Source organism: Phoxinus phoxinus, assembly GCF_949152265.1.
Source record: "Phoxinus phoxinus genome assembly, chromosome: 11".
Classification (NCBI taxonomy): Eukaryota; Metazoa; Chordata; class Actinopteri; order Cypriniformes; family Leuciscidae; genus Phoxinus; species Phoxinus phoxinus.
In genome coordinates, this window is record NC_136886.1 from 19,146,880 (window position 1) to 19,172,765 (window position 25,886).

The 25,886-nt window shown below is 39.4% G+C and overlaps 1 protein-coding gene across 2 annotated transcripts in view; it reads right to left on the bottom strand.

Annotated features, from left to right (window-relative positions):
* Positions 1–612: 612 nt before the first annotated feature.
* znf644b (zinc finger protein 644b) overlaps positions 613–25,886 on the bottom strand; it is a 34,863-nt gene continuing 9,589 nt past the window's right edge. Inside the window, exons 1-6 of one of the 2 annotated variants that reach the window (XM_079627917.1) lie at positions 14,628–14,675; positions 10,045–12,794; positions 9,338–9,886; positions 4,343–4,468; positions 4,143–4,248; positions 613–4,066 (exon numbers count right to left, since the gene is read on the bottom strand). In XM_079627917.1, the coding sequence (XP_079484043.1) occupies positions 3,853–4,066; positions 4,143–4,248; positions 4,343–4,468; positions 9,338–9,886; positions 10,045–12,794; positions 14,628–14,638 (3,756 nt within the window). In that variant the 5' untranslated portion in view covers positions 14,639–14,675 and the 3' untranslated portion in view covers positions 613–3,852. Of the gene's footprint in view, positions 4,067–4,142; positions 4,249–4,342; positions 4,469–9,337; positions 9,887–10,044; positions 12,795–14,627; positions 14,676–25,886 lie in introns of those variants that run through there. The other variant, XM_079627918.1, reaches the window with a different exon arrangement.

Genomic DNA, 25,886 nt, shown 5'->3' on the forward strand with positions numbered 1-25,886 from the left:
TAATAGGCTCTATATACCGCATGTCAGATGATGCCCCGAGAGCTTGAAGCCTTTTGAAAAAACCGTCCATTAGAAATAATTTAGAGCGAATGGGCGAGCTAATTTCTCATTAACCTTTGTTATAAGACCTAGTTCCACATAATTAGTAACGATACAGATGCAATTTCACTTTATGTTTAAGAATAAACAGTGTTTAAAATCACAGTACTACAAGAAATACAGATATAAACACTGAGACAGAGTAATGGATTTCCTGCTCCATATAAGCTGACTGTGGTGAAGCTCAGACAAGCCACAGATATAATTGAATGTGACAAGGGCTAAAGCATATTTTTGGAGCACAAAAATGGTGCATCCCAAACAGGTTTCATCCTTGTCAAAATGTATTGATTTCTCTGGTTTTGTGGAGTGGTTGATGTCTCTCTTAGCGGTCAGCGTGAGAGGGTTTGGTTTAAGAGGGTTCAAATGGAGGGCTGATACTAACACCCCATAACGAGTCTGTAAAACTGGACTTAACTTATTGGCTGTCTCTCATTGTTCTAAAGATAGCCTACTCTAGAGGCAAAGTACTCTACACTTGTCTTTTTTTTTTCTTTTTTTTTTTTTGTAAACTACACTTTGTACAATTGATTGCTCAAATTAATTTGAATAAACAACATTTAAAAAGTTATCTTAACTTTTGGGAGTAAGTAAAACTCAAAACAGCCCATTCTAAAAAGAAACAAATTGAGTTTTTTAATGTTTTCATGCATTGCAATAAAATCATGAGATGCTGTGTAGATTGCTTACATTTAAAATGATCTGCATTCAGTGACACAAAATACACCTACATGCATATTCAATACTATTATTTTTTATTATTTGTTTTGTGGGACAGTGAGAATGGGTAGCAAAGGGGGGAGAAAGAGAAGGAACGGAACAGAGAGCTCTTGTGGCAACAACGAAGGTGATGAATTTCTCTTGGCCACAATCAGTGCACCTGGGTTTCCTTTGGTGTATCCAGAGGTAAATAATTGATGCGAGGATAAAAGCGTTTGTGAGGGGGAGTGAGACATTCAGACAAGGGGGTGAAAACCCGGCCAGAGCCCCCTGTACCATGCCCCCCTCTCAGCCTGAGTCTGGCCCCTCGTCGTTTGGTGGCCCCTTACACCGCCCCCTCGGACGAGCGCTTGAAGTGCAAATCTGTGTTCTGACTTGTTCCTGGTTGCTGTCAGCATGTTTTCCTCTTGTCAGTGGCGATTGACTGGGGGCTCGTCTCACCCTTGTGCCGGGACTGTAGCGGGATCATTGACAGGCCAGTGACACTGCCCAACCAGATAATGGAAACCTATTGATTTTTTTGTTCTCACACTCTCGCTTTTCTTTTCTCTCTTTTTCACAGAGGAAGTGTAGGCTCTTACACTTTAGGAATGACCGAAAGCAAAAGCAAGGGCACGGTCGACAACGGCGAGGGCTCGGTTACTGGTCCTGATCCCTGAGTCGCCCCTGCCACTTCAGAGGAGGGAAAAAAAGTCAAGACAAGTGACAGTCTTAGGAGACAAAACACTAAGAAAGGGTAAAAAGAGTGTCCGTCAATCAATCAATCAACAGTATCTCCTCAGGTGCACCTGAGACTATGATCGAGAGATAAATGTAATGTGAGATAAACCCTCTCTATCCTTCCTGAGGTCCCTAGTCTGCCTTTGTCACAACTGCACCAATGAAATATTAAGAACGTGCTTATCCGCCAGAGGGCGATTTTAATTACCACCTAAGATTACAGCATTAATATGAAATAACATAGCATGCTATCTCTTCCTTATACAATGTGTAGGTTCGATTTAACAAATAAAATATGGTGATTAATAGAAAGCCTCTTTCTTGTTTTCCAAATCCGAGTCATTATGCCTCCTGATTTCAGATAAGATGTGCTCTCTTGCACACCGAGAAGTGATGACACTTGTATACTGTTTTAATGGAGGAATCTCCAGAGAGCAGGCCTCTTTGATTCACTGCCTAATGATAAGCGTGCTCTGGTCTGTCAGCGGCACAACCCCGTGGCAGATGGCTGGTGTGGATCTTACACATTTCTTTATGTTCCTGCCTCCCCCCTCGTCCACCTCATTCTTAAAGCTGCCGATGGTATAATGGAAAAACTCAATCCTGGTCATGGTTAGCTCAATCTCATTATAATCCCTCGTTTTTTATTCATTCGGCCCTTTGGGACACTGTCTGCCCACCATGCAGCTTCCAGCCTTGGTGGAGTGCCTTTTGATTTGTCCAGGAGAGCCTAATGAAGTCACAGAGAGATACAATTATTTCCCAAAGCAGGGGCATTAATGTACTCCAAATTCCCTCCGGAGGAACGTGATGACAATTGGTTTGTACAGCTTTGATCGCCAGTCTAAGCCCTGCCCGGGACAAACTGTGAGGTCGCCTCCCGGTCCAGGCGCTTACTGATGAACCCCGGTCAAGCCGCTTTCTCTGATATTATCAGTGCTATTCCTCTACTACACGAAAACAGAGCTGATAAATCCTTGATACTTACATAACGACAGTGTTGGACAGAGCCTTGGTCAACAAAGTGGCAGTGTAAATAAGTATTACAGCAGAAAAAGAAACAAAGGTTTAAATCACAATTACATTTTAATTGGCTATTAGTGACTTAACAGAGACATAAATACAACGTGTTAACGCTTGCTCGGCTCATTAACACATTGTATACCTTAATTGATCGGTATGTGCTTGCACATTATCATCACCAAGTAATGGTACATAGTTACATGGTAACTATTTGAAGGGCTGACCAAGGCATGGAGGACTATTCCTCCAGTTGGTCTTTACCAACAGCTTTATTTACAATCAAATGCAAAGAAATCATTTACCTCAGAAAGAATGAGTGGTAAAGATTCCCTTTAGTATCCTAAAGTAAAACATGATAATTAGTTGCGTTATTATGCATTTGTGAGACAAATTACATTACCTTACATTGTAGCACCATAAAATGATGATCAAAAATAGCATTTGCAGAGGTTTCAGCAACTTACAACAATAATATAGAACAATGACATTTTTCTGACATTATATAGATAGAACTAATTAATATTGCATTATGACAGTATTGCCCATGATATTACTATTACTAAACAACTAGAAAGCTTTGAAAAATAATCATTGATATATTCATAAGGTTCACAGTTCATTTCTTTGATAATAGCATTGAAAACAAAAATAATAAAAGATTGCGTGTTACATGTTTTATCCGCAATATGAACATTTTTCCCTAATGTGTTAAATGATGCATAAGAGTAAATATATGAATTTTTAACCAGAAATAAAGCACTACTGTAGATATAATATAATGTTAATATAATCTCTTAAAAATTGGTTATACATGTGTTTTTGTCAGTGTAAATAAACTTTGCGCCGCAAAATTACAGTAAATAGCATTAAATCAAGTGATCTTGATCGTCATAGTGCCATGTTCTAAACATTGACCTCTGAATTCTATGATTTGGATCGTTTCTACAATCTAGCTGCTGGATTTTAGACTTGCAAGTCACAGCAGCAGAGAACCGCAGTCTGCAGCGAGAGACTGCCTAATGTGCACATCCAAGATCTAAATATAGCCAAACTCTAAATCTATGTTGCAAATAGCATGCCCTTAAGAACAACCGAAGATCGATACAATTAAAATCGGGAAATAAAACAAAGAGAAAAATGAATAATATGTAATATAAGAAAATCTTTCATTTATATTATATTTCTAATCTGTATTCATATCGAGATGCATATGCAGTATTATATGTGTATTTGTTTATGAACATGTGCAGAACAGGTGTACAGTGAGCGTAGCTGGTGTGTAAACGTGGCTTAGGAGACCCCCTCAGGCAGACTGAGAGGAGGGTGTGTATCCAGGAGCAGGCGCTCGGGGGGAGATGGGGAACACAGCTCTTTACACAGCGCTGAAACCTCCACCATACCTGCACCCATGCCGGGGATACTCGTGTGCATAAGATGCCTCTGCAAGTGCTTGATCCAGTCTTCCTGAATTGACTGAGGACCCTGGAAGATCAGATCGCAGAACCTGGGGGAAATAAAGAAAGATATGAGAGCTGGTTGGAGAGAGTGTGGTGATGAAGAACAGGAGTGTTGTAAAGCACCTGCAGGTCATTCTGTAGATCACTTCAGAGACGGCGTGTGAAGATGAAAACGCCTTCCTTTTTGGCCCAGGCCTTGATCTCGGCCTCTTCTGTTTACAATCATATGCTGTGAAACAAATGATGTAATTATAATCAATGAAAAGCTGAGTGTCTAGATGATTCAATTAGAACAGATTGGAAGAGCAAGTATGAAACCCTACTTGTTCCTTCTAATAAGGCGATTTCCTTCCGTCGCGCATACGCTCGAAGGTGATTGGACAGGCTTACGGCGCTGTGGAACGTCGCGTTGCAGTGGATGCAGATCTTCTGATTTACTGCAAACTTCTCTGGATTACACATAAATAAAAAAAGTTTTGAGCTAATGAGTATTTAAATAACAGTTAGATGACCTCATGCTTTTTTTCTGTAGCTGCACTCCACTCATGACTGCTCTATAAATAACAAAAGCATGGTTATACGGCTACATGAGTGTGTAATTTAGAAAGGAACACAGCAGCTTGAAGAAAATAAAACTGTGATTCCCTGAGTGTCATCACCTCCCACTCCATCTGTTTTCATATAATAAAGATCGGCTGTGCACTCTGTTTTTGAGGACATGTAGTCGTACTGTATGTTCTCAGCAAGTATCTGCAATCAGTTTGATGGTTTGTTTGTTTGTTTGTTTGTTTTTTAGGGGCAATGATTTAAACTACTCATCTCCTCTCATTATACTTTTGTATAAAATGTGTCCAGTTAAATGCAAATCTACAGTTGTGTGACGTCCCAGCCTAGGCTCTCATGTGGTTTGTGTGTGTTTTTAGATGCCGTTTGGAGGGGACGTGGCCGACACACCTGATGGACACCGAGTTAATTGTGGGAGCATGGTTTTGGGTGATCGTCTCCGGCATGGAGTTCGATGGTGTGCGCTATGTTTTGTGTCCTGCCCGACCCTGACACGTTTCTTTGTTTATGTTAAATTTATCTTTGTTTTCCTTGTTTGTTTTTTTAGGAATTAACACGTCTGATCTACTTTTTGTTGCAGCCTAAGAGCCGGCTGTTACAAATGGGGGCTCGTCCGTAATTTTATAAAACGATGAATTAAAATGAAACTCTGATGTTAACGTTTGCCATAATTCCATTATTGCTTTAACACTGGAAAATAAATGTCCGGTGTTGGCAGGCACACTGAGGTCGTGAGGTAAAAAGGTAAATTTGGTTGTTCCTACATTATTAGTAGAGAGACTGTCCACTTATTTTTCCTATATTGTGAGGACTTGCTAAATTTCTAAGGACCAATTTTTATTAAAATTATGCTCCGTTTATTACTGAGGGTTTGGTGTCTGTACCTGATGGCATTGACAAAGTACCAGTTAAGATTATTAGAGATACTGGGGCATCTGAATCGTTAATTTAAGAAGCAACCCTACCTTTTTGTATTAATAAGGGGAATAAGGCTGCAGACTATCCATTCCTTTGTACCTTTAAGTTAACTTAAAATCGGATTTAGTTGAAGTAAAGGTAACCCTTGAAGTGCATCCATCATCACCCGTGAATGGTGTTTCTATAATTCTAATAATTTGACAGGGAGGCAAGTGTGGAGAGATGTTGTTCCTCCACCTGTAGTTTCGTTCACTCCGTTGAAAGAGCAAACTGATGAATTGGTGCGAGAATTCCCTGAGGTGTTTGTGTCTTTATCGTCTAAATGTGTCCAAACTTGAGGTAGCAGATAAGGATTTATTAAGTCCACATGTCATGCAAACAAGAAACTATGCTTCTAACCACAGGTCGAGAGCTGTTGTTCCAACCACACAACTTTGCAATGCTGTTTGCAAATATTCAACATTCTGTCTGCACTATTTTTTAATGGCTGGTCATGTAGATGTCAAACGGATGCTGTTTTTTCAGCATCTTGTACCATAAGTGCCACAATTTTAAAACAATGTGGAAAGTTAACAAGGTTTCAAAACTGCGTCTCCAGACCCCAACATCATGTTCCATTCCATGGCACGTTTTTGAACACAATAACGTGTCCTTTGTGGATGGTTTTAACTCGTTCATATTAAAAATATGATTTGCATTTAAGTTTATTTCTTGTATTGTTCTGATAATAGGACAGTTTTACCATTTGTATGTTTTATTAATCAATTGTACCAAATCATGTTGAATTGATAGCCCTAATACAAACATAATGGAAGATGGAAAAATGCCAAAGTCATGGTCTTTTGGTCACTCTGGGTAATAGTAACAAAAGGACATACACAAAACTCCTTTTGATATGACAGTTTCTTATTGAAATAGCCTACAAACTGCTTCACAGACACGGACAGGTAAAAACAGAGTCACCAGTTCATTCCTGAAAATGTCAATGCCCAAGTTTGCCATCACTGCTGGCACGGTTTTGAGAGACACAATGTTTTGAAAAGTGCAGTCTGGAACCAAACACCCTCATAATGTTCCTGTACTCCGCCTCATCCAGAAGAAGTTCTGTCAGAATGCAGAGAGGTGACTTGCTAGCACCTGAAATAGGCTTGCCTTGTTTGATTAAGAAAAAATAATCACCACAAAAAGTCACCATTTACAGGTGTATCCATCAAAACTACTCTGAAAATCACAAATGTCCCTTTTTTTCTAACTGGCCTCGGTGAACTTCCTTCAACAGTTGTCAGTGCTTCATCTCCAATCAGAGAGTTCTAGCAGAACATGAAGCAACAGACCTGATTATATGAATATGGCTGAACAATCAGATCAAATTTACTAATCACTGTTTATCCAATTAAAACGGACAACCTGTGAAATAAATTTGATTGTGAAACTTCATTAATTAGTTGTTGTTTTATTACTATTAATGAAATTAGTTTTATTTGGGTACGCATGAAACAAAGATGTGCAAATACATCTGATGTGTTTCCAGTACATAAAAGAGAGCTATGCGTTTTACATTTGAATTTCAAAGCCACTTTTGATGACATTCATTCTTTTTGTACCTGCTACAATATTTCAATGAGAGGCAAACTTTTACCCTGCACTCTCTGAATCTTGTGTTCACTCTCTCTTTTAATGGAATCAACTGGCAACTTCAAGGTTACAGGAAGAGAACTTTGTCTTAAATATGAGGCGTCTGTCATACATATTTAATATGGAGTGTATGACTGAAATTGGGTTTTAAGGTGCACTGTAAATAATGAAGGCAGTAGAGGTGGAAAAACATATGAGAGCGGCTGTGAAACAAGGCTGTGCAGTCATGCTACACTGTATTGATCATCTCTACCCATGCTTACTGTAAATATCTCAAATCAATGCTACAGCACTTAAACTACTTTATTATTTGCACTTCAAGGGCTATAACTATTAACAAAAGACTAACAACAATAAAAACCCTATGTTGTGGGAATAAAGAATGTTCAACGCTGGATTGTGACCCAGATATCTGAAACCTCACCTGTCTGTCACTCTCAGATTCTTTGATTCAACATCACTCGAAACAAGACAGATCACACGCTCAGCTGTCAGTGAACAGGCAAAAGATTCTTGTCATGGAGGGGTTTTTGTTTTTACTAAAATTGCTCAGTATCAATGGTATTTCCAAGCTCTCTTTGTCCATTCACAATGCATGAGAAAATAGAAATGAATGGCCAATTACAAGCCTAATTATTTTTCAGCCGCTAAACTTGAAGCTAAATGGGCATTTGTAATAAAACATAAGTAAGTTATTGTCATCTTAAATATGGCATTTAAATTTCTAAGCCACTAGGGACATCAAAAAGATTTTTACAAATAATAACATCTTTCTTTTGTTTGCCAAAAGAAAATTGTGACTTGTGCGCTATATTCAAAGCTTGAGTAATGGTACGATATCTTTGTGTGAGGAACAAACAAAAAAGTAAGATGCCATCCAGAGATAATTTTCCCTCAATAAACCCCTAAAACCCCAAACTCTCTGATTCATTCTGACTTCTGACCTGTAATGCTCCTGAATCATAATCATACACTGTTCGCTCGTTGGCCAGAGGAGAACTGGCCCCCGACTGAGCTTGGGTTCTCCCAAGGTTTTTTCTCCATTCTGTCACCTGATGGAGTTTTGGTTCCTTGCCGCTGTTGCCTTGCCTTCTGGCTTGCTTAGTTGGGGACATTTAATATTCAACAATATTATAGATCTGCCTTAAAGGTGGACGATGATGAAATTGTTTTTTTTGTATTATTTTCATGTTATCACTGTGAAGCTGCTTTGATACAATCTGTATTGTAAAAAGCGCTATATAAATAAAGGTGACTTGACTTGACTAATAGCTGTATAACCCAATCAGTTCAGTTTTTTTGTTTTGTTTTTTGACATACTCAGTCTTCATTTTCCTTTTGTGTTATATATATATATATATATATATATATATATCAAAATTATGTTATTATATATATATATATATATATATATATATATATATATATATATATATATATATATATATAATAACATGATTTTGATTTGGACAAAATGGAAGCTTGTTTCCGCCATAGAAAATAAAATACAATTTTCTCGTGCAAATTAGAGGAATTGTGACATAAACTTGCAATTAAAAAGGTAATTGCGTTTTTCTTGCAATTAATACTTTTGTACACGCAATTGCAAGTTTATATCTCACAAGTTAGACTTCTAGTTTATACCTCACAATTCTAAGAACAAAAATATCTAAATTGTTTGATAAAAAGTCATTATATATTTTTTTTTATTCAGTGAGAGAAACATGCTTCCATAAAACAGACATACTGGAATAGTGTCTTGTTGGTTTGTTTAATGCTATTATCAAAGAAATATAGTATCTCTAAACAAACACAGAAAGCTTATCAACTCAAACATGTATCTTGGTTGAGAAAAAAAAACACTTCACTGATTGGGTGTCTAATTATTAACCTGTTTACCTCTATGTCTCAGAGACACTTACACACATTTAAGCTGTTGGTGAGAAAACATAATTAGAAATAAAATATTTCATCATAATGGCTGAGGGCCATTTCTTCAAAAGAGAGACTACTAATGTCTTCAAATTTTAAATAAAGGCACTTTACTGAACCTTGTTACTGGGTGGAAAAACAGCTGCATGGTGTTTTTCATCTCAATTTCAGAGGCTGACATAAAATAGGCTTCCCTATGTAAATTAATATTTAATTTGTTTTCTGGATAACATCAAATTACACGATTGAGTGATTGTGTGGTTCCTAACCTTGGCTCCAGGTAGGATCCTGCTTCACAGATGGTGATCTGGGTATACTGCCACTAGTGTAGGAGATGGTCAAAGGAGAACTGGCATCCTCTGAGCATCCTTCCACCTCCATTTCCTGCTCCACTTTCCTATTTCCCAGCAGATCCTCTAAAGTGCTAGATCGGACCTTATTGGTCCTCTTCCTCTCCCTGTCGACCTGGGGGCGTCTGATCATAGTCCATTGCCCTTCGTCTGGTGTGCCAGTGGCATGATGGATCTTCATGGGAATGCCAGAGGATGTAAGAAACAGTCCATCGCTGCTGGCAAACTTTTGAGAGACAAAAGGTTTTGAAAAGTGCGGTCTGGAACCAAACACCCTCATAATGTTCCTGTACTCCTCCTCATCCTGAAGAAGTTCTGTCAGAATGCAGAGAGGTGACTTGCTAGCACCCGAAATAGGCTTGCCAATCCGCTTCAGATGACCCCGCACATGATTGGAGAGGCCGGTCTTAGTGTCAAACCAGCCCAGGCACAGGGGACAGGTGTGCTCGGTTTTAGACTCTGGCTTATCTGCCATGATGAAAGCACATAATTACTTTAAATTAATAAGTTACATGTAGAAATGTTTGTACACATACATAAATATGGGTTATGCATGTGTGATTTTAGCTTGAGAGCATTATCTAAAATCACAATGACTTGAACAAGGAAAGGTGAACAATAATCACCTTTTCTGATTCTGCGATTCAATGAGGGAATTTTTCTGCGTATGCGAGGCTGGCGGTCCTGAGATGCCACTTGCTCAGGTGACACCACGTGACGAGCATCATAACTCAGCCCAACCCTATGTAAGTGTCCTCTCACATGGTTAGACAAGCCCACCCCAGACTCAAACACTGCGGGACAGTAGGGACAACACTTCCTGCCCACCAAAGACAAAGGGTTGACAATATACTCTGCATAAGGATCGCTTTGCTGATAAACAACATGATCAGGGTTATCCTCAGTTATTATACTTTCAATACACTCCTCCTTCACTATAAAAGTACAAATATCATCACTGTCCTCCACTCTACTATTGTCTGGATTAGTATAATTGGCATAGTCCAGCATGTTGTTGTGGAGAGGGATGAAATATTCACTGGGGGTCTTGCTATTACACTGATCCGGAGACTCTTTGGTGCAGTCGCTAAAATCCTGAGCACCTTCATTGTCATCTCCCTCTTGTGGTGTAGTAGAGTCCCAATGTGGAGACTGAGGCTCAGATTTTGGAAGACGCACATGAGGAATATTGGCATGGGTGTTGCGATACGGGATTGACATTTTTCTTTTCGACGGTATTTTGTGCCTCAGCGTTTGCAGTGCTAAAGTACTGCCAGTTGAAGGATCTTTGGGATGGCTCTCAGTGCCAAGGTTCAGACAGGCTGCTTTACTCACGGCCTCTGTTTTCGTTGTAAGATGTACGTCAAAGCTGGAAAGATATTTTGTCCTCTTTTCGGAGACAGCGCTTTCATATTCTTGATTGTCTTCTTCGACGTACGGGAGACCTGTAGTCACGTCTATTTTCTCTGTAGGCAGAGGGGATAATTTGCTTGGCTTGTCACTTCTCAGTGAGAATGGTGACAGCTTGTTTGCAGGGCTGCCAGGGCTCCATTTGATCAGGGAGGAGCTGAAACCGTGACAGGCTTTTTGTGTTTCTTCGCTTCTCACATTAAGGTCAGCTGAGCCATTGGGCCTAAAGGGCAGCTCACCTCTGTCCCTAACAGACCGCTTCTCTGTGCTTTGAATCTTTGGCATCAGTAAAGATAAGTCCTTGGTTTTAGGTTGGTCAAACAAAGCTTTTATGTGATCATCTACATTGCTGTGTGATTGAGGTTCATAATTCTCATAATATGGCTGCCCGTGGATGAGCTCCACATGCTTTCTGAGACTATATCTATTCATACTTCTAAATGTGCAATTTTGACATTCAAAAGAGTTGCCAGTCTTGCCACATGTGGTGTGGTGAGCTGTACACTCATGTGCCTCCATTTCAGTTGTAGTCATGTGATCACATTCCTCACAGCTATAAGACAACTTATCCTTCTCATTAGTTTTGCCATGATGGACGAAAGTTTTGGGGCATTTCGTTCCAAAGACACACTGGGGACACTGAAGACAAGCTCTTCTTCCCTCGACATCTATCTTACTGAAACCTTTAATCTCTTCCATCAGTCTCTCCCTCCGCACCTGGTGGATTACAATGTGCTTTTGCAGAGAGGTTATGTCTCGGAATGAACGCCCACACTCTCTACATATAAAGGGTCGGGGAACGTGTTCCTGTCTCACCTTTTTATTCTTATCTAAATGATACATCATATGCCTATGCAAATGCCTCTTCTCCTTGAAATTATCGTTGCACTTTGAACACGGGAAAAAGGAAAGCTCTTCGTCTGTTTTTGTCTCTGTCTTTAACCGTGCCGATTTTTCACCCATGTAGGTGTTTGTTTCTATGTCGCTGCCGCCTTCATCACATCTCTCTTCCTTCTCGCTTGAAATTAGCTCCTTCATGGCAGCTGACTTGTCGCAGAATTTCTCCAGGCGCAAGCCAGCATATGCTTTCAAACTTTCTGGCTCTTTCCTGAAGGCATGTTCTTTGTTAATGGACGACTCAAAATCTGAGTCTTCGTCAGATAGGGAATTCTGGGATGCGTAATCAAAGCCATCATAAACCTGTCCTCCAGTGTCAGCCCTCTCCATGGTGCGTTTTTTACGCATCCTCTGCCTTTGGTTGGCAGGTGGAGCCCCATCAATCTCCACCTTTGTTCTTACCCCATCACCAGCTACACTGCTTTTCAACAGTATCCGCATGAACTTCTCCTGCAGGCCCCAAGTTAGACCATCACAGTCATCAGAAGAACTCTCTGACAACTCAGAATCAAAGTCCCATAAGCACCCTGTTTTGATTCCCTTTCTAGCCAACAGTCGGCTGATTGGCCTGGTATCCAAGCCTTCCCCCACCAGCACATCTAGGGGGGCCTCACCGTCACTGTTGTTTGATTCAGATGAGGCCCGTGCGGGCTGCACTTTTAGGGCGCACCCTTCTGCTTTCTGCCGGGTGTCTGATTGAAGCTCACTGGGAGGCGGTAACACCTCAGGGCTAGTGTCTGTCCCGGGCAGAGGGGACACGTCTTTGTTGTGGACGCAGGACTCCTCTGAGGTACAGTGTGAAGCAGCTCCATTAACAAGTGCTCCTGAAGGCAATGAGTCGTTTGTGCTGGGGGCAGCAGGGATGCTACCACAGACAAATGGGTTCGGCTGGACTCCATTTAAAGGGTTTTGGGGACTGTCCAAGGGCAGGGGCTCTGGTGGATCCAAGTTGTTATTGTTGTTGTTGGGAGAAGATGTGCTTGTCAACTCTTGAGTGTCAGAGGAAGATTCTACCTCTTTGTCTTCCTCTGTACTCTCTTGTACTGCCGCCATAACGGAGCAAGATGATCTGTGAAAGAGAGACAAGTGATCAGTTTTAAATCTGTATATCTCCATATAACTTGTTTTAGTGGTCAATGACATGGTGGACTACTGCCCTTGATAAAGAAAGGGCCAAGTTCTTTGAAAAGTACTATTTGTATTCATGTTGGTTTCAAGAAATATTTTTGATTTCATGTTTTTTTATTATTATAAAGAATAGTATTAAAATATATTTGACAAGATAATAAATATCAAGAATATTCATGAAGAAGGTCCTCTCTATGATATAATTTCTCTTTGCATCTTTTCTTCCTGCATAATTATGTATGTTTTTGAAGCACATGACCTTGTAGGCTGAACCACATAACTTTTTGCTGCTCAAAATGATTTCAAATATTAATAATCAGCTGAAGGCAGTTTTGTTAAAATATTATAATTCATTATGACATAAGAACAGTAATTTCAATGATTTTTAATTCATAAATTAAAACAATCAACATAAAAGAGTTAATTCATGCATTAATGTACATATTAATAATTAATGCATTAATTGTTTTATATAAATGTTAGAACCTATGGAAAAAAATGCAACCTGAAATATCCAGAGAGCATCAAATAATTTAGACTTTTCTAAAATGAACTAATAGTGGCCTAAAGAAGATGGCCGACTTTTTTTTTTTTTTTGCCACAATCCCAAACACCCACTGTCAACGCTTCTTTTCACAACACACCCCAATGTTAGCCCTGGAAGTCCTGGTGAGGAAGCTTAATTATGTGAATGCACCTCTGGGATCTAACCTTCCTGTTTCTCCCACCAAAGTTCTCAGCCGCCTGCTAAAATTGACCAATTTCCATGGGAACAAAGCACACCACCAATAAGATCATATTATTCTGTCTTATCACTCTCTGATGGTGCCAAAGCACATCCCAGCACGAGACTGTTGTTGCTTCAAACCTGACAAATTGGCACACTGCACAAACATACACAGACAGACACACACACACACACACACACACACACACACACACACACACAACACACAGGTAGAATCGCTCCCGTTCATGACTAGCCAGAGAAATATAGCTCAGGTGTCATCAGCCAATCTAATTATATTTGATGGTTTTCAGCAGCTCGACACCAGCAAACCTGTGGGACAACAGGAGTGTGTTTAAAGGGTGTGTTAAAGGGGCCCAGGCTTGCTGTTGTCCTGCTAGGCCACAGTGTATGCTCTGAGGATTTGACATTCAGCACTAGCTGCTCTCAACAGGAAGCCGCGTTGCTAACGAAGTGTTAAATTCAGTGTTAATGAGTGGCTTCACTGTTACCACCTCCTAGGTAAACCTTCCGAGCTCCATATTCTCTCCATCTGTTGGGGTGTGAGGGGCTTTCGGAGGAAGAACAGACGCTCTGCATTTAAAAACGAACTTCACTGCAAACCCCTAAACAGCAGGGTGGCAAAGCCTCAGAATATGATTTTAGCTTTAAATTTACAGGCCTCATTAGCTCCCAGTTTCCACACTGATCTGTTCCATACATAACAAACAGGGTTCAACTGCAATGCGTCTTTTAAAAATTCATTCGCTTCTATTTACTTCATTTAGTCAATGTTAAAAGGCTGCCTTTGCCTTGCTGGAAGCTATTTACAAGGATTATGAGCTTAAATACATTTACGCTCGGCGCGGAGATCAATCTGAAGCGATTAGCTCTTTTTCTCAATCTCGCTCTAACTCTCTTTCTTCCCTCCTTGAAATATGCTCAGTAATGAACATGTTTGAATTCACAAACAACAATGAATCAGAGGAGGTCCCCCTGTGATCAGACTAAATTAACTGCACAAGTAAAAGAGCACTTAACACTTACACGACACACATATGTCATGTGCTCTCTCTCCTCTCCTTCTCTCAGCCCCTATTCTTTCCATCAGCACTTGTTCTAACACTTGAGTTGCACCTCATCTTGAGGTTACTGCTGAAAAAATAAGAGGTGATAATTGCATATTATCATTACATATTATTCTAGAACCCCAGAAGGTAAACTTTTCTTGGATATTTATTAATCATAGGAGAATACAAACTAGTAGCTATGTTCCACTTTGGTGTCTTCAACTTTTTTTCCCACCTCATATGCTGGTGACAAAAGGCCAAAAGTTGGAAGTTTATGTTCCAAGAATACAATTATATGGTGTACTACAAATGCAGAGAACCATAAAGCATGTTCTATAAATATTAGACACATTCCCAGAACTCGCATTAATCTCTATTAAAAAATAACTTCTTGAAGTAGGGTGAAGATATTGCATTTTCCTTTTATATTTTTCCCCTGATGCATGCAAGTGATGAGACAGAAATTGATTACCCAAACACTTCTAACCCTAGCTGTGAAACCTCTCATAATTCCTTTAGACTCTTCCCTAAAAGAGAGGACTACAACCAAAAGAAAGATCAGGTGGGAGAAGTTATTCAGAGCAGTTAACTGTCTATGTCAATCGGCAACATGCCAAACTCAATTTCACTTTATCCATTACGCTCCCTCTCTTTCTTTCTTTTACCTGTCTTTCTTTTCCCCATACCCTCTTCCTCTATCACAGGAAAAAAACACATCTAAACAAAGAAGGAAGGCCAAGGCCCCTCAAGTACAGAGCAGAGATTCTTCCTCGGTTAATGGGAGTTATTGATTTGTTTGACACACTGTGAATTTATGAAGCCGCCTCTCAAGTGTGAGAGACTAACAAAGCACAGCTGTGAGCAAACAAACAGGTAGCTATTCAACCTGACACCTCACAGAGACTGAGGAGAGCCTGTCTTTCTCTTCTTCTCTTGCCATGTTGAGGAAAAGCGTTGACTTCAACTCAAACAGTCTCCTTAACACACCGAGCAGCAGTGACAGGAGGAAACTCTTGCTGGGTTTCACAGCACATGCTGACGGGACAAGAGATGTTTTGGGAAGGATTTATTTATTTATCTTTTGCAAGGGAACGCTCATACATATTATATTTTGATTAATAATGAAATAAAGGATTTGAAAAAATGAGTTCAGAGGTCTCAGTTAACATGTCTGACTATTTAATCATCAAACCATACATTTACATGCACATAAATCACACATTTTAATGTTTAATATGGAACATCCAAAACTTGACCTCTGTTCTAACCTTTCCACATTAACAATGCTGCTGTACTCTCTGAGTTATAGGAAAGCAAATATACGTCGGATAGCTGTCATATGCTGCACACAATACAGGTACCATACATTACAACCCTTGAACATTTTTGAGTTTGTTTTTCCCCCCTCTTTCCCCATCGTTTGGAAAAGAAACTAAGATGCGCAGAGAGTGGCAAGAATCCAATTTCTTTTGAACGCAGTGTGGAAATTGAGAGCTCAGCAATAAATCTGCTTCAATACACAATCTCCACAGAGTGCAGGGGCAGCTACCTTAGCCATCTCTCCCTCTGTGTCTAACAAACCGCTACTTAACCAGGAGCCAAGTCTGCCAACTCTAAGGTATTGGTTGCCACAGCATTGTAAAAGTTGCATTTTCCAGAGGTTGCCATTCACAGCCAAGGTGATGCAACATTGCGACTCTGTTAACTAACCCGGATTAAAAGCGGTCCACACAAATTTGGCTCTGGATTTCAAAACAAAAGAACACATCCTTCCTCAACCCAAATTAAAAGAACGCCAACACGTTCTCAAAGACTCGATCGCACATCTCTCCTCGGTACTCTTTCTTAAAATAGAGCAAGTGAAATGGCTGTTCCTCCTGATGGTAGATTTAGGATCGGGGAGAGGGGAAAGGGGGGTCACTGGGCATGATAAAAGGGGACAGGGAGTGAGTGACAGTTGGGTTAAGACAGAAGTCATGTTCAATAGCAGGTAAGGAACATCAAAAGGCGAGTTCACAGGAAACCTATGCAACCTTATCTAGAAGGAGGATTTTCTGTTGTGTGAAGTAGATTAGTGGTGCCAGAGCTGCTGACATGGCCTCATTTGCTGCCCTGTAGTGTTAGAGGAGGATTAAACCATATAAACTTTGAAGCCTTAAACAATACCTTTCAAAATTAGACGGATTAAGGGAGGGATGTCTGATGGGGATTTCCCGCGGCTTTGTCAGTTTAAAACTTCTCTTATTTAAAAAGGGAGCAAGAGAGCAGGAAAAAAGCTGAGCAGGTCTGGGGTTTTAGTTTTAATGAGGGCACTCTTATCATGAGCTGGGCAGTGGGTGCGAAGTAGCGCAGGTCGACGGGCCTTTACACCAGTAGCCTCTCTCACATTAAAGAATGATGCAAAGAGTTTGTCACGTAAAGGAGGCGAAAGTTTTCTGGCAGTTGCATCATTCCGCTACTTTTACGCGGCAACACATCTCTTGATGAAAAATAAACATTGATTGTTGCATGTTATCCTGTGTAAAATATGAAAGCAATATGCCATGAGATATACTTCCTCTCAGGTCATGAGTTGCAGGTGCTTTTTTAGCTGTTGTACGGCGTTGATTTTTCTTCATGTGAAATGTGATGATTACTGGAGATCTGATTTAAATACGACGGGGCTGCACGGGCGCGTATCTGCCGCTGTGATCGAGGGCAGACTCGCATACATCTGTCTTGCTTGAGTAGTGTGAAAGAATAAAGCTAACTTTGTCACTGCCGCTTTGCTGAAGACACGTGACCAATCAGATGAAAGCATGTCAATGTCAACGCTTGTCTACACGCTGAGGACGGGATCGGGTCTAAGCGAGCAGACATCAATACGCTTAAATTTGGAGAAATGTCAAGCGGCGCAGGTTTCGGGATGAAACAACTTTTATTACCTTTTCTTAAAACGTAATGTGCCGTGCAAGCTTTGAGACATGAGCAACATAATAAAAGTGGAAAAGGGCAAATAGTGGCAGAGGATTCCTGTCTAAATCAGGACTGAACTGACGGATGTAAACACATTCAAACTGACTTTTGTTTAACCAAAACTTAATCTAAAATAACACTCTGCTAATGAAAAAAAAAAACACCCATTCTTAACCGCATAAAGCAAAGCTTGCACTTTGTGGTCCATCTCCCCCTGAACAGGCTCCCTTAGGATATTAAAAAATCATCACATTTTTATCAGTCCCTGCTGCTTGTCAATGGCATCTATTAAAGCTGAATGAGGGGGCGGAGCTGCATCCAGACTGGTCATTAACACCAGAGCCCCACTCAATCAGAGCAACTCCCAAACATATCAAAGAGGAGGTGGGATGCATGCAGAAGGAGAGGTAGGGGGTGTGCTTGGTAGCCTGAGAGAGAGCCCCATGGAGAGTTGTAAATAACCTCCCGAGAGACTCCCGGCGGGCTGTAAAGAAGATGCTAGCTGGGAGACGACGGGAAGCTAATGAGTATAACAGTAAATGTATACAAAAGACAGAAGAAGAGGCCCTCCTTCTTTATTCCAATTAATGTGCTCTTATCAATATCGGGGCACCGAAGCCCCTTTACTAAGTGCACCGTCTGGTTGTTCTCAATGAAGTCAAAATGCAGCAAACCAAACCAAAAACGAAACAAAATGTGGACAATAAATAAGACGATATCTTAAAAAATATATATTGAACTATACAAACAAACAAGCGTGGTGTAAACATACTGTATGCATTTCAGAACATAAGTAAACAATATCAATTCTAAATTGATTTTTAAATCATCAAAAAAAAGTTTTTTGTATCAATTTGGAATAAATGTCAGGGTTTAATGCTTATTTTTTTATGGAATCTGTTTGCAAGTGGGACTCAGCATAACAGCTAAATATGACTGTGTGTCACAGATGCAATCTGCACAATTTTAAATTCAACTGTGTTTCCCTTAAGCCACACAGGTGTAAAGTAGGGATTTACTTAAATTCAATAAAATGAAGTCTCCAATCAATCAATTAATAATAATAATAATATTTAAGCTACTGGTAGGGGTGTAACGATACCCTCATCATGTCACGATTTAATACATATCACGATACTGAACTGCACGATACAATGTTATTGCGATACTCCAATAGGCTACATAAGATAAAAGGTTAACAAAAAAAATGCAAAATTTGGTATTACATTGGGGGGTGTAAATTATTTGGCTTGGACTTGGTGCTGGTAACCCAATGCACAGGACAATGGTGACACCAGAATTACAATATTCATGATTCTGATGCTGAAAATACAGAATTATTTTAGACGAATGCTTGCACTGTCTAGACTAGATATATTTAAATTAATGTAGGCCACTTTTACTGGTAACATAAGACATTCGGCATTATCAGGACCCACAAATATTCCCCCCCATTGGATTATCCTACATTAGCTATATTCAACACTATATTACCCTAATGTAGTACTGACACCAAAACTCTGTAAACTTACATTATTTCTCACACAGTAATTTTCATTTTGGGTGAACTATACACAATACATATTGTCACTATCCACGATACATATTGTTGCATATTTGTATTGTGATACGATATATTATTACACTCCTATTAGCTGGCTCTATCAGTATTTCCTACTGGTCACTACCCCTAATGACCAACAGATGGCTCTGGCAACTTAACATTGGTCCATTTCTATAACCGAGATTACATGAAATATATAGCCTACTGTATATGTAAAATAATAATAATAATAATAAATTAAGAAAAAAGACAAAAGAAAGAGAAGAAATTGGGGGGGGGGGGGGATAAGTTATACAAAAATTTATAAAAATAAAAGACTTTTCCTTTCAAAAATCAAGATTTGTCTACATTAAAAAAAAATAGGTTTTCTGCTTTTACGGCCTTACTCAAAATTTGGTTGTAAAAATTAAGTTTTAGAACCAACCTGCTTGTGATCAACACATCAATAAGCAGAATATCACTATATGTGATGACTGCACAGGAAAACCATTCACACACTTTCATCTAGTCTCTTAATACCACATGTAATTCAGTGATCTCTTCCTGACAGAAATGCTCTATAATCACACATCACCCTGCAACCTCTTTTCAAAGCTCTAAAATATCACATCCAACTCCAGGAATAATTGGAAAATTTAATGAGATTGGTGAACCACAACCTTGAAGGATTTCGCAAGAAAAAAGGTTTGGGGGGCTTGACAGTTAATTCTCAGGCAAACTTTTGCCTTTACCCTTTCAATCAATAGAAACAGTGGATTTAATTTTGGTTAATTGGTGCTCAGTAAGAGACACCCTTCAGCGTCGATAGAACATTCTTACGGCCTTGGTCCTATTGATTCTGGAATCTCTTGTAGGCGCTTACAAACACGTCTGTTCCGACGGACTGTGTTCCTCTCCGGTATTTTTTTTTTTAATACGAGAACTTGCGATCGACACAATTTCACTCAAGCATGTTCAATTTACCTATTATCATGCAGTACAAAAAAAAAAAAAAAAGCAACTGTCATTTTCCAAGTATTTTTCAGCTGTTCGTAAGACTAAGTATAAGCAAAATATCACACTGATACAACTAGGATTATTTAAAACAGACTATGACTGGCAGAGCAGTAACTGAATCTTCAGAGAGATGCATTCATATGTTTAACTGTAACCAAGTTTAGCACCCCACAGAGCATTAGTGATCAAATCCTGGCCCCTAGTGGTGAAGTCATCAGTGTGAGATCTGGAGCCCGAGGCAGATGCAGTCTGTAGCATTTGGTGAGCTGAAAGACTTTACGTGTGTAACTTCCCTCATAAAGTCTTTAATAGGAAGAGGTGTTCTCATTTGCTTATCCAGGGTGTGGATAACTGACTGCTGGGACACCCATGCCATAACTGTTTTAAAGTTGTGAGAATTTCGCTAAGAGAGAGGCAAGCTCTCAACTTGGCTAACCGGTGACAATCACATCTGTCAAATAATTTTGGCACACATCCCAAGACAAACTTCAGAGACAAAGCTACCTTTTGAATGCAGAACGCAGACAGGTTAACATTTTTCGCACTATCATCTCGATTCTGTTGGATCATTGTCCAATTACACAAAATTATTTTGGCAGTTTTGCTCACACAACATTATACCCAGATTCCCCTTTTTTTGGCCTTTTTCTGGAGGGCTGCTAGAGGAAGATGAAGGTTGCCAGGTTTCCAGGCTGACGGGTCGGGAAGTATGCCTCTGACAAGCGTAACTGACAGCTCTGATTTAATTTGACTGGTGATCACACCCAGCTATAGTATCAGAGCAGTTCACACATCTGTGCCTCAGCTCAAGGTGTTGAGACATGCCACCAAATATCTGGAACATTACACACACCCCTGGTGCTGTGTACAGACAGCCAGAGCGCTGTCACTCCAGCTTTCCAGCAACATTAGGGAAGACACAAATCTTACATTCACCGTTTCCATCCTAATTCTGTCAGTAATTCATCTTTTTTTTTAATGAACATTCATCATTGCAATTAACTTTAATACAGATGAAAAATGAAAATACACTAAATTTTGCACTGTGTTGAAAACCCTGTAACACATTTGGTGTTCGCGGTCACAAAAAATAGCTTGTAAATATCTTATGCTAAAGTATATTATCACCAAATATTGGTTTAAATATTTTTGTTAACTTGTTTTCTTTCAATTAGGGCAGGTTTTGTGTATATTTGTGTGCTCAGATCAATGAAACCTACGATCAATCAGTTCCCAAAAAAAAAAGTCCTAATTGAAAGAAAACAAGTTGACAAAGATTGAGTTAGAATAAGCAATTTTTTGTAGGCCAGTCATTTTTGACCGAGAACACCACAAGTGTAAAAAGGTGGGGGGAAACCCCGCCCCAAAAAGTAACAAAATAATTGGGAAGTAGGCTAGTTATACCCTGAGTGAGCGAAGTCAGTAAGCTACATTACCTACCCATAATATTTTTGGAAAAAGAAAATCCTCTCTGGGTCAAAATGACCCGAACACAACATAAAGGATCACCAGTCTTTTCCAAACCATTGTCATCCTGTGACTCCCTGAAAACCCACCTGCAACATGAACTTATAGACACACAGATAATTATTCATATTCATGTCATATTAAGAGGTTAAAAAGGATATGTGACAGTTACTAAAGCATGAGCCGTTCAAAAATAAGCTACAATAGCTTACAACAGTGGTAGAAGAAGATATTTGATCAAAATCTATCTATCTATCTATCTATCTATCTATCTATCTATCTATCTATCTATCTATCTATCTATCTATCTATCATCACCAAAACTCAGCCCCTTAATCCTTAAGGTCCACATCTCATTTAAGTAGTAGAGCACATTACATTGTAATATACTAATGAGTCTGGTGGCTGTAATGAGAAGTCATGCTGGAGGTTAAATGATATGGAATAAGCAGCTAATAGTCATAGCATAACGTAGGAGAAATAGGCCTCTCTCTCTCTCTCTTGGCCTCTTCCTCTAATAGATTTATGCAGGTCTCCATGTTCTGGCTAGATCAACAGCTTACTGAAATATCTCTCCGGCCCAGCTGCAGTAGTGCTGGCTTGCTAATTCAGGCCAGTGTACTTCCATTAAAACATTCCCCTGTGTCTTCATTTAGAACACTGTGAACTGGGAGCCAAGCAAAAACAGGGAAGATGGGACCGATTTTTAGCATTCTGCACATTCCACAAATGCATCTCAGTGCAAATATTTGACCTTGCTGAGTGACACATAATCAATTTGTGTGAAATGAAGTATTTCATTTACTTAGTCATGCTATGTAATCTATCTTTACAGAATTTAATTATGAATTTGTGAGCGACAGTGGGTTGCAGATTGCATCAGCCTAAGCCCTGCTCCTGATCTTGACCTTCAATTAGCTTTAGTAATCAGATCTTTTCCCCTTTAAATCTCTGTTAAGACTGCTGTTTACATTATATTAAGGTGACTACTGTCAAATACGCATGGACTGAGATAGGACTCTGTCATGAACTTTGAATTAACTCGAAGTTTTCTCAGGACAAAAAAAAAAGCAGTGCGGCTTTCAGGGGTATTAGTGTGCATTATAATATTCTATAGCTCTCTGGTATTCTTGATACTGGTTGGCCAATCTCAAGATTCAGTATAGTGAAATATTTCCAAGGGATTGTTGTCTTAGCATCAATTTATAATGGATCGCTCATCTAGGAATAGATTGCTCATTCAGAAATCTACAGACTCCACAGTCTCTACAAGTAAATTAAAACCAAAACTCGAATCAATATTTAAGCTGTACATTAAAACAGCCATTACTGCTTACTTATCAAAAACCATAAGTACAGAAGAAGAAGAAAATATTTCCTTTTAATTGTTGTTTAAATTATGAAGTAGAGATTATTATAATGGGGAAATGACCATTAAATCTGCTTAAGTCTGAGAAACTAAAACTGTAATGGTGATTCACCTTAATGATAATAACTAAAACATCTGTCATCCGCTTTATTTGTAAACACCAATAAAAAATAAAAAAAGTAATTATTCTTGTGTTTCCTGGGCCCCTGTATCCAGTGTCTATGGTAACAAAGCATTAATTGTGTAAAAATAGCTTAATTATGAACATATGCTTAGATAATTAAGAATGAGAAAACAGAGAGTTGCAAAGAACTAATGATTAATAATAAGGGTACTTAAATCTTAGAAAAAAAAACTAGAAAAAAAATTATGCAACTCAATACAAGGGTCAGTCACACATTTGCAATAACAGTCCACAGAAACACCAACAAAGCAACAACCTGGGTTATACTTCAATGCAACAAACCAAACTATCCTTGCTATTAAATATGTTAATACAACAGGTAGTTTCCTAATTGGTCAAGCAGAGTTCAAAGTGTGCTAATATATTTACAGGAGTTGGAGAATGAAACTGAAACAATGGCTAGTATGGTGTTGGAGGTTTGACACACATATGGCCTGGTGGTCAATCTTCACTGATTTTACATTCCACCAGTAAGAGCAGAGTGTGAAGGTTGAATTAGCAGAGCAATAGCACAGTTGTACATAAAATATTGCAATCCACCCAACATAATTAGAGACATATCAGAGCTCAAAAGAGCACAGATTGCTGGTGCACATCTCACTGGCTCATCTATGACCAGGACAGGAAGTCTTTGTAGTGTTTTCGAGAGCTATGGTATTCAGGGTAATGTCGGCATACCACCATGAAGTATGAACCAACAGGAGTAACAGGAAGCTGTGAGGAATGTCCGTTTACTAACCTGGATTGTATCCAAAAAACATAAAACCACAGCTTCCCAAATCACTGCAGAATTAAATGCGCACCTCGACTCTCCTGTTTCCACCAAAACTGTTTTGTCAGTGACATTCCCAACTATATCATAACATTCCCAACTGTGCCATCACTGCCAAGGACTACTGAACCATTTTGGAGGACCATGCATTATAATGCACCAATACACACAGCAAGACTGGTGACAGAATGGTTTGATGAACATGAAAGTGAAGTTGGAAATCTCCCATGGCCTGCACAGTCACCAGATCTAAATATTTTTAAGCCACTTTGGGGTACTTTGGAGGAGCAAGTTAGAAAACGTTTCCCTCCACCAGCATCATGTAGTGACCTGGCTACTGCTCTGGAAGAGGAATGGCTCAAAATCCCTCTGGCCACTGTATCACTGATACAGGCCTTGTATCTATCATTCCGAAGACAAATGTATGCTGTATTGGACAAAGGAATGCCCTACACCATAATAAATTACAGTCATCTAAAACCAGTTTCATTGTCCAACCCCTGTCTAGAATAACTGCACAGGAATATTTAACTCTGCTTATCTGTGTTCACTGCTTTCAAGAGCAAATTACTTGATATCTTATTTTAATTTTTGACATTTTTTTATAAAATAAATATCACATTTACAGTCATGCGGCTGAATCACAGCCGTGCTGATATACAGTCCAATTGCACTCTTTGACATGATATTTACTTTATTCAGTTTATTTATAGTTTTTATTAAATAAATAATCAAAGGTGAAATTTTATGTAGGTAGAAAGTCTCTGAGTTACGTCTGAGGTCACACAGCTTTATGACTTGCAAATCTAGCTTTGTGAGTAACTGACACAGTTAGCAAAAAGCAAGGGCAGAAAAAAGGTTAAAGTCGGCATAAAACATAAGTTGTGATAGTCTTTTTCTTCCCCATTGTAACACACCATATTGCCAAAAGATTTGGGACGTCTGCTTTTACATGCACATGAACTTTAATGACATCCAATTCTTAATCCGTAGGGTTTAATATGGAGTTGTCCGAACCTTTGCAACTATATCAGCTTCAACTCTTCTAGGAAGGCTTTCCACAAGGTTTAGGAGTGTGTTTATGGGAATTTTTTACCATTTTTCTAGAAGCGCATTTGTGAGGTCAGGCACTGATGTTGGACGAGAAGGCCTGGCTTACAGTCTCCGAATTCCTAATTCATTCCAAAGGTGTTCTATCGGGTGGAGGACAGTGTAGGACAGTCAAGTTCCTCCACACCAAACTCGCTCATCCATGTCTTTATGGACCTTGCTTTGTGTACTGGTAGTCATGTTGGAACAGGAAGGAGCTATCCCCAAACTGTTCCCACAAAGTAGGGAGCATGAAATTGTCCCACCAAACCTTACCCTTGGTAAAGGGTAAGTGGTGTCCGCAAAATAATATATAATTCATAGACAATTGGAAACGTTTTTGGGGCAGACCTGACCTGGTGAAAATAGATGGTATTCATCCCTCCTGGGATGGTGCTGCTCTTCTCTCTAGTAATTTGGCACATAGTCTTAGAGCTCAAACATGACAATCTGGGGCTCAGGTCAGGGAGCAGACAGACTGGCTTAACCGACCGTCTGCTAGCTGTCTCACGTCACTAAGGTCAGATAAATCCCATCACATAGAGACTCTTTCACCTAGATATCATCATATAGAGACTGTGTCTGTTCCCCGAATCAGGAAATACCAAAAACTTCCAAACCCATCTATGGGTAAACATGTAATTGATGTTCAACAAATAAAAAACAGATATAATACAAATGAACAAATGATAATGCTTGGGTTGCTGAATATTTGAAGACCTCTTTTCCAAAACGCGATAAACGCCATTTTAAAAAAAATGAGTTTATCATGTCATTTTGCTGTGTACTGAACCTATTCACTGCTCCATCAACGTGTCATGCCAAAATCGCTATATTTCC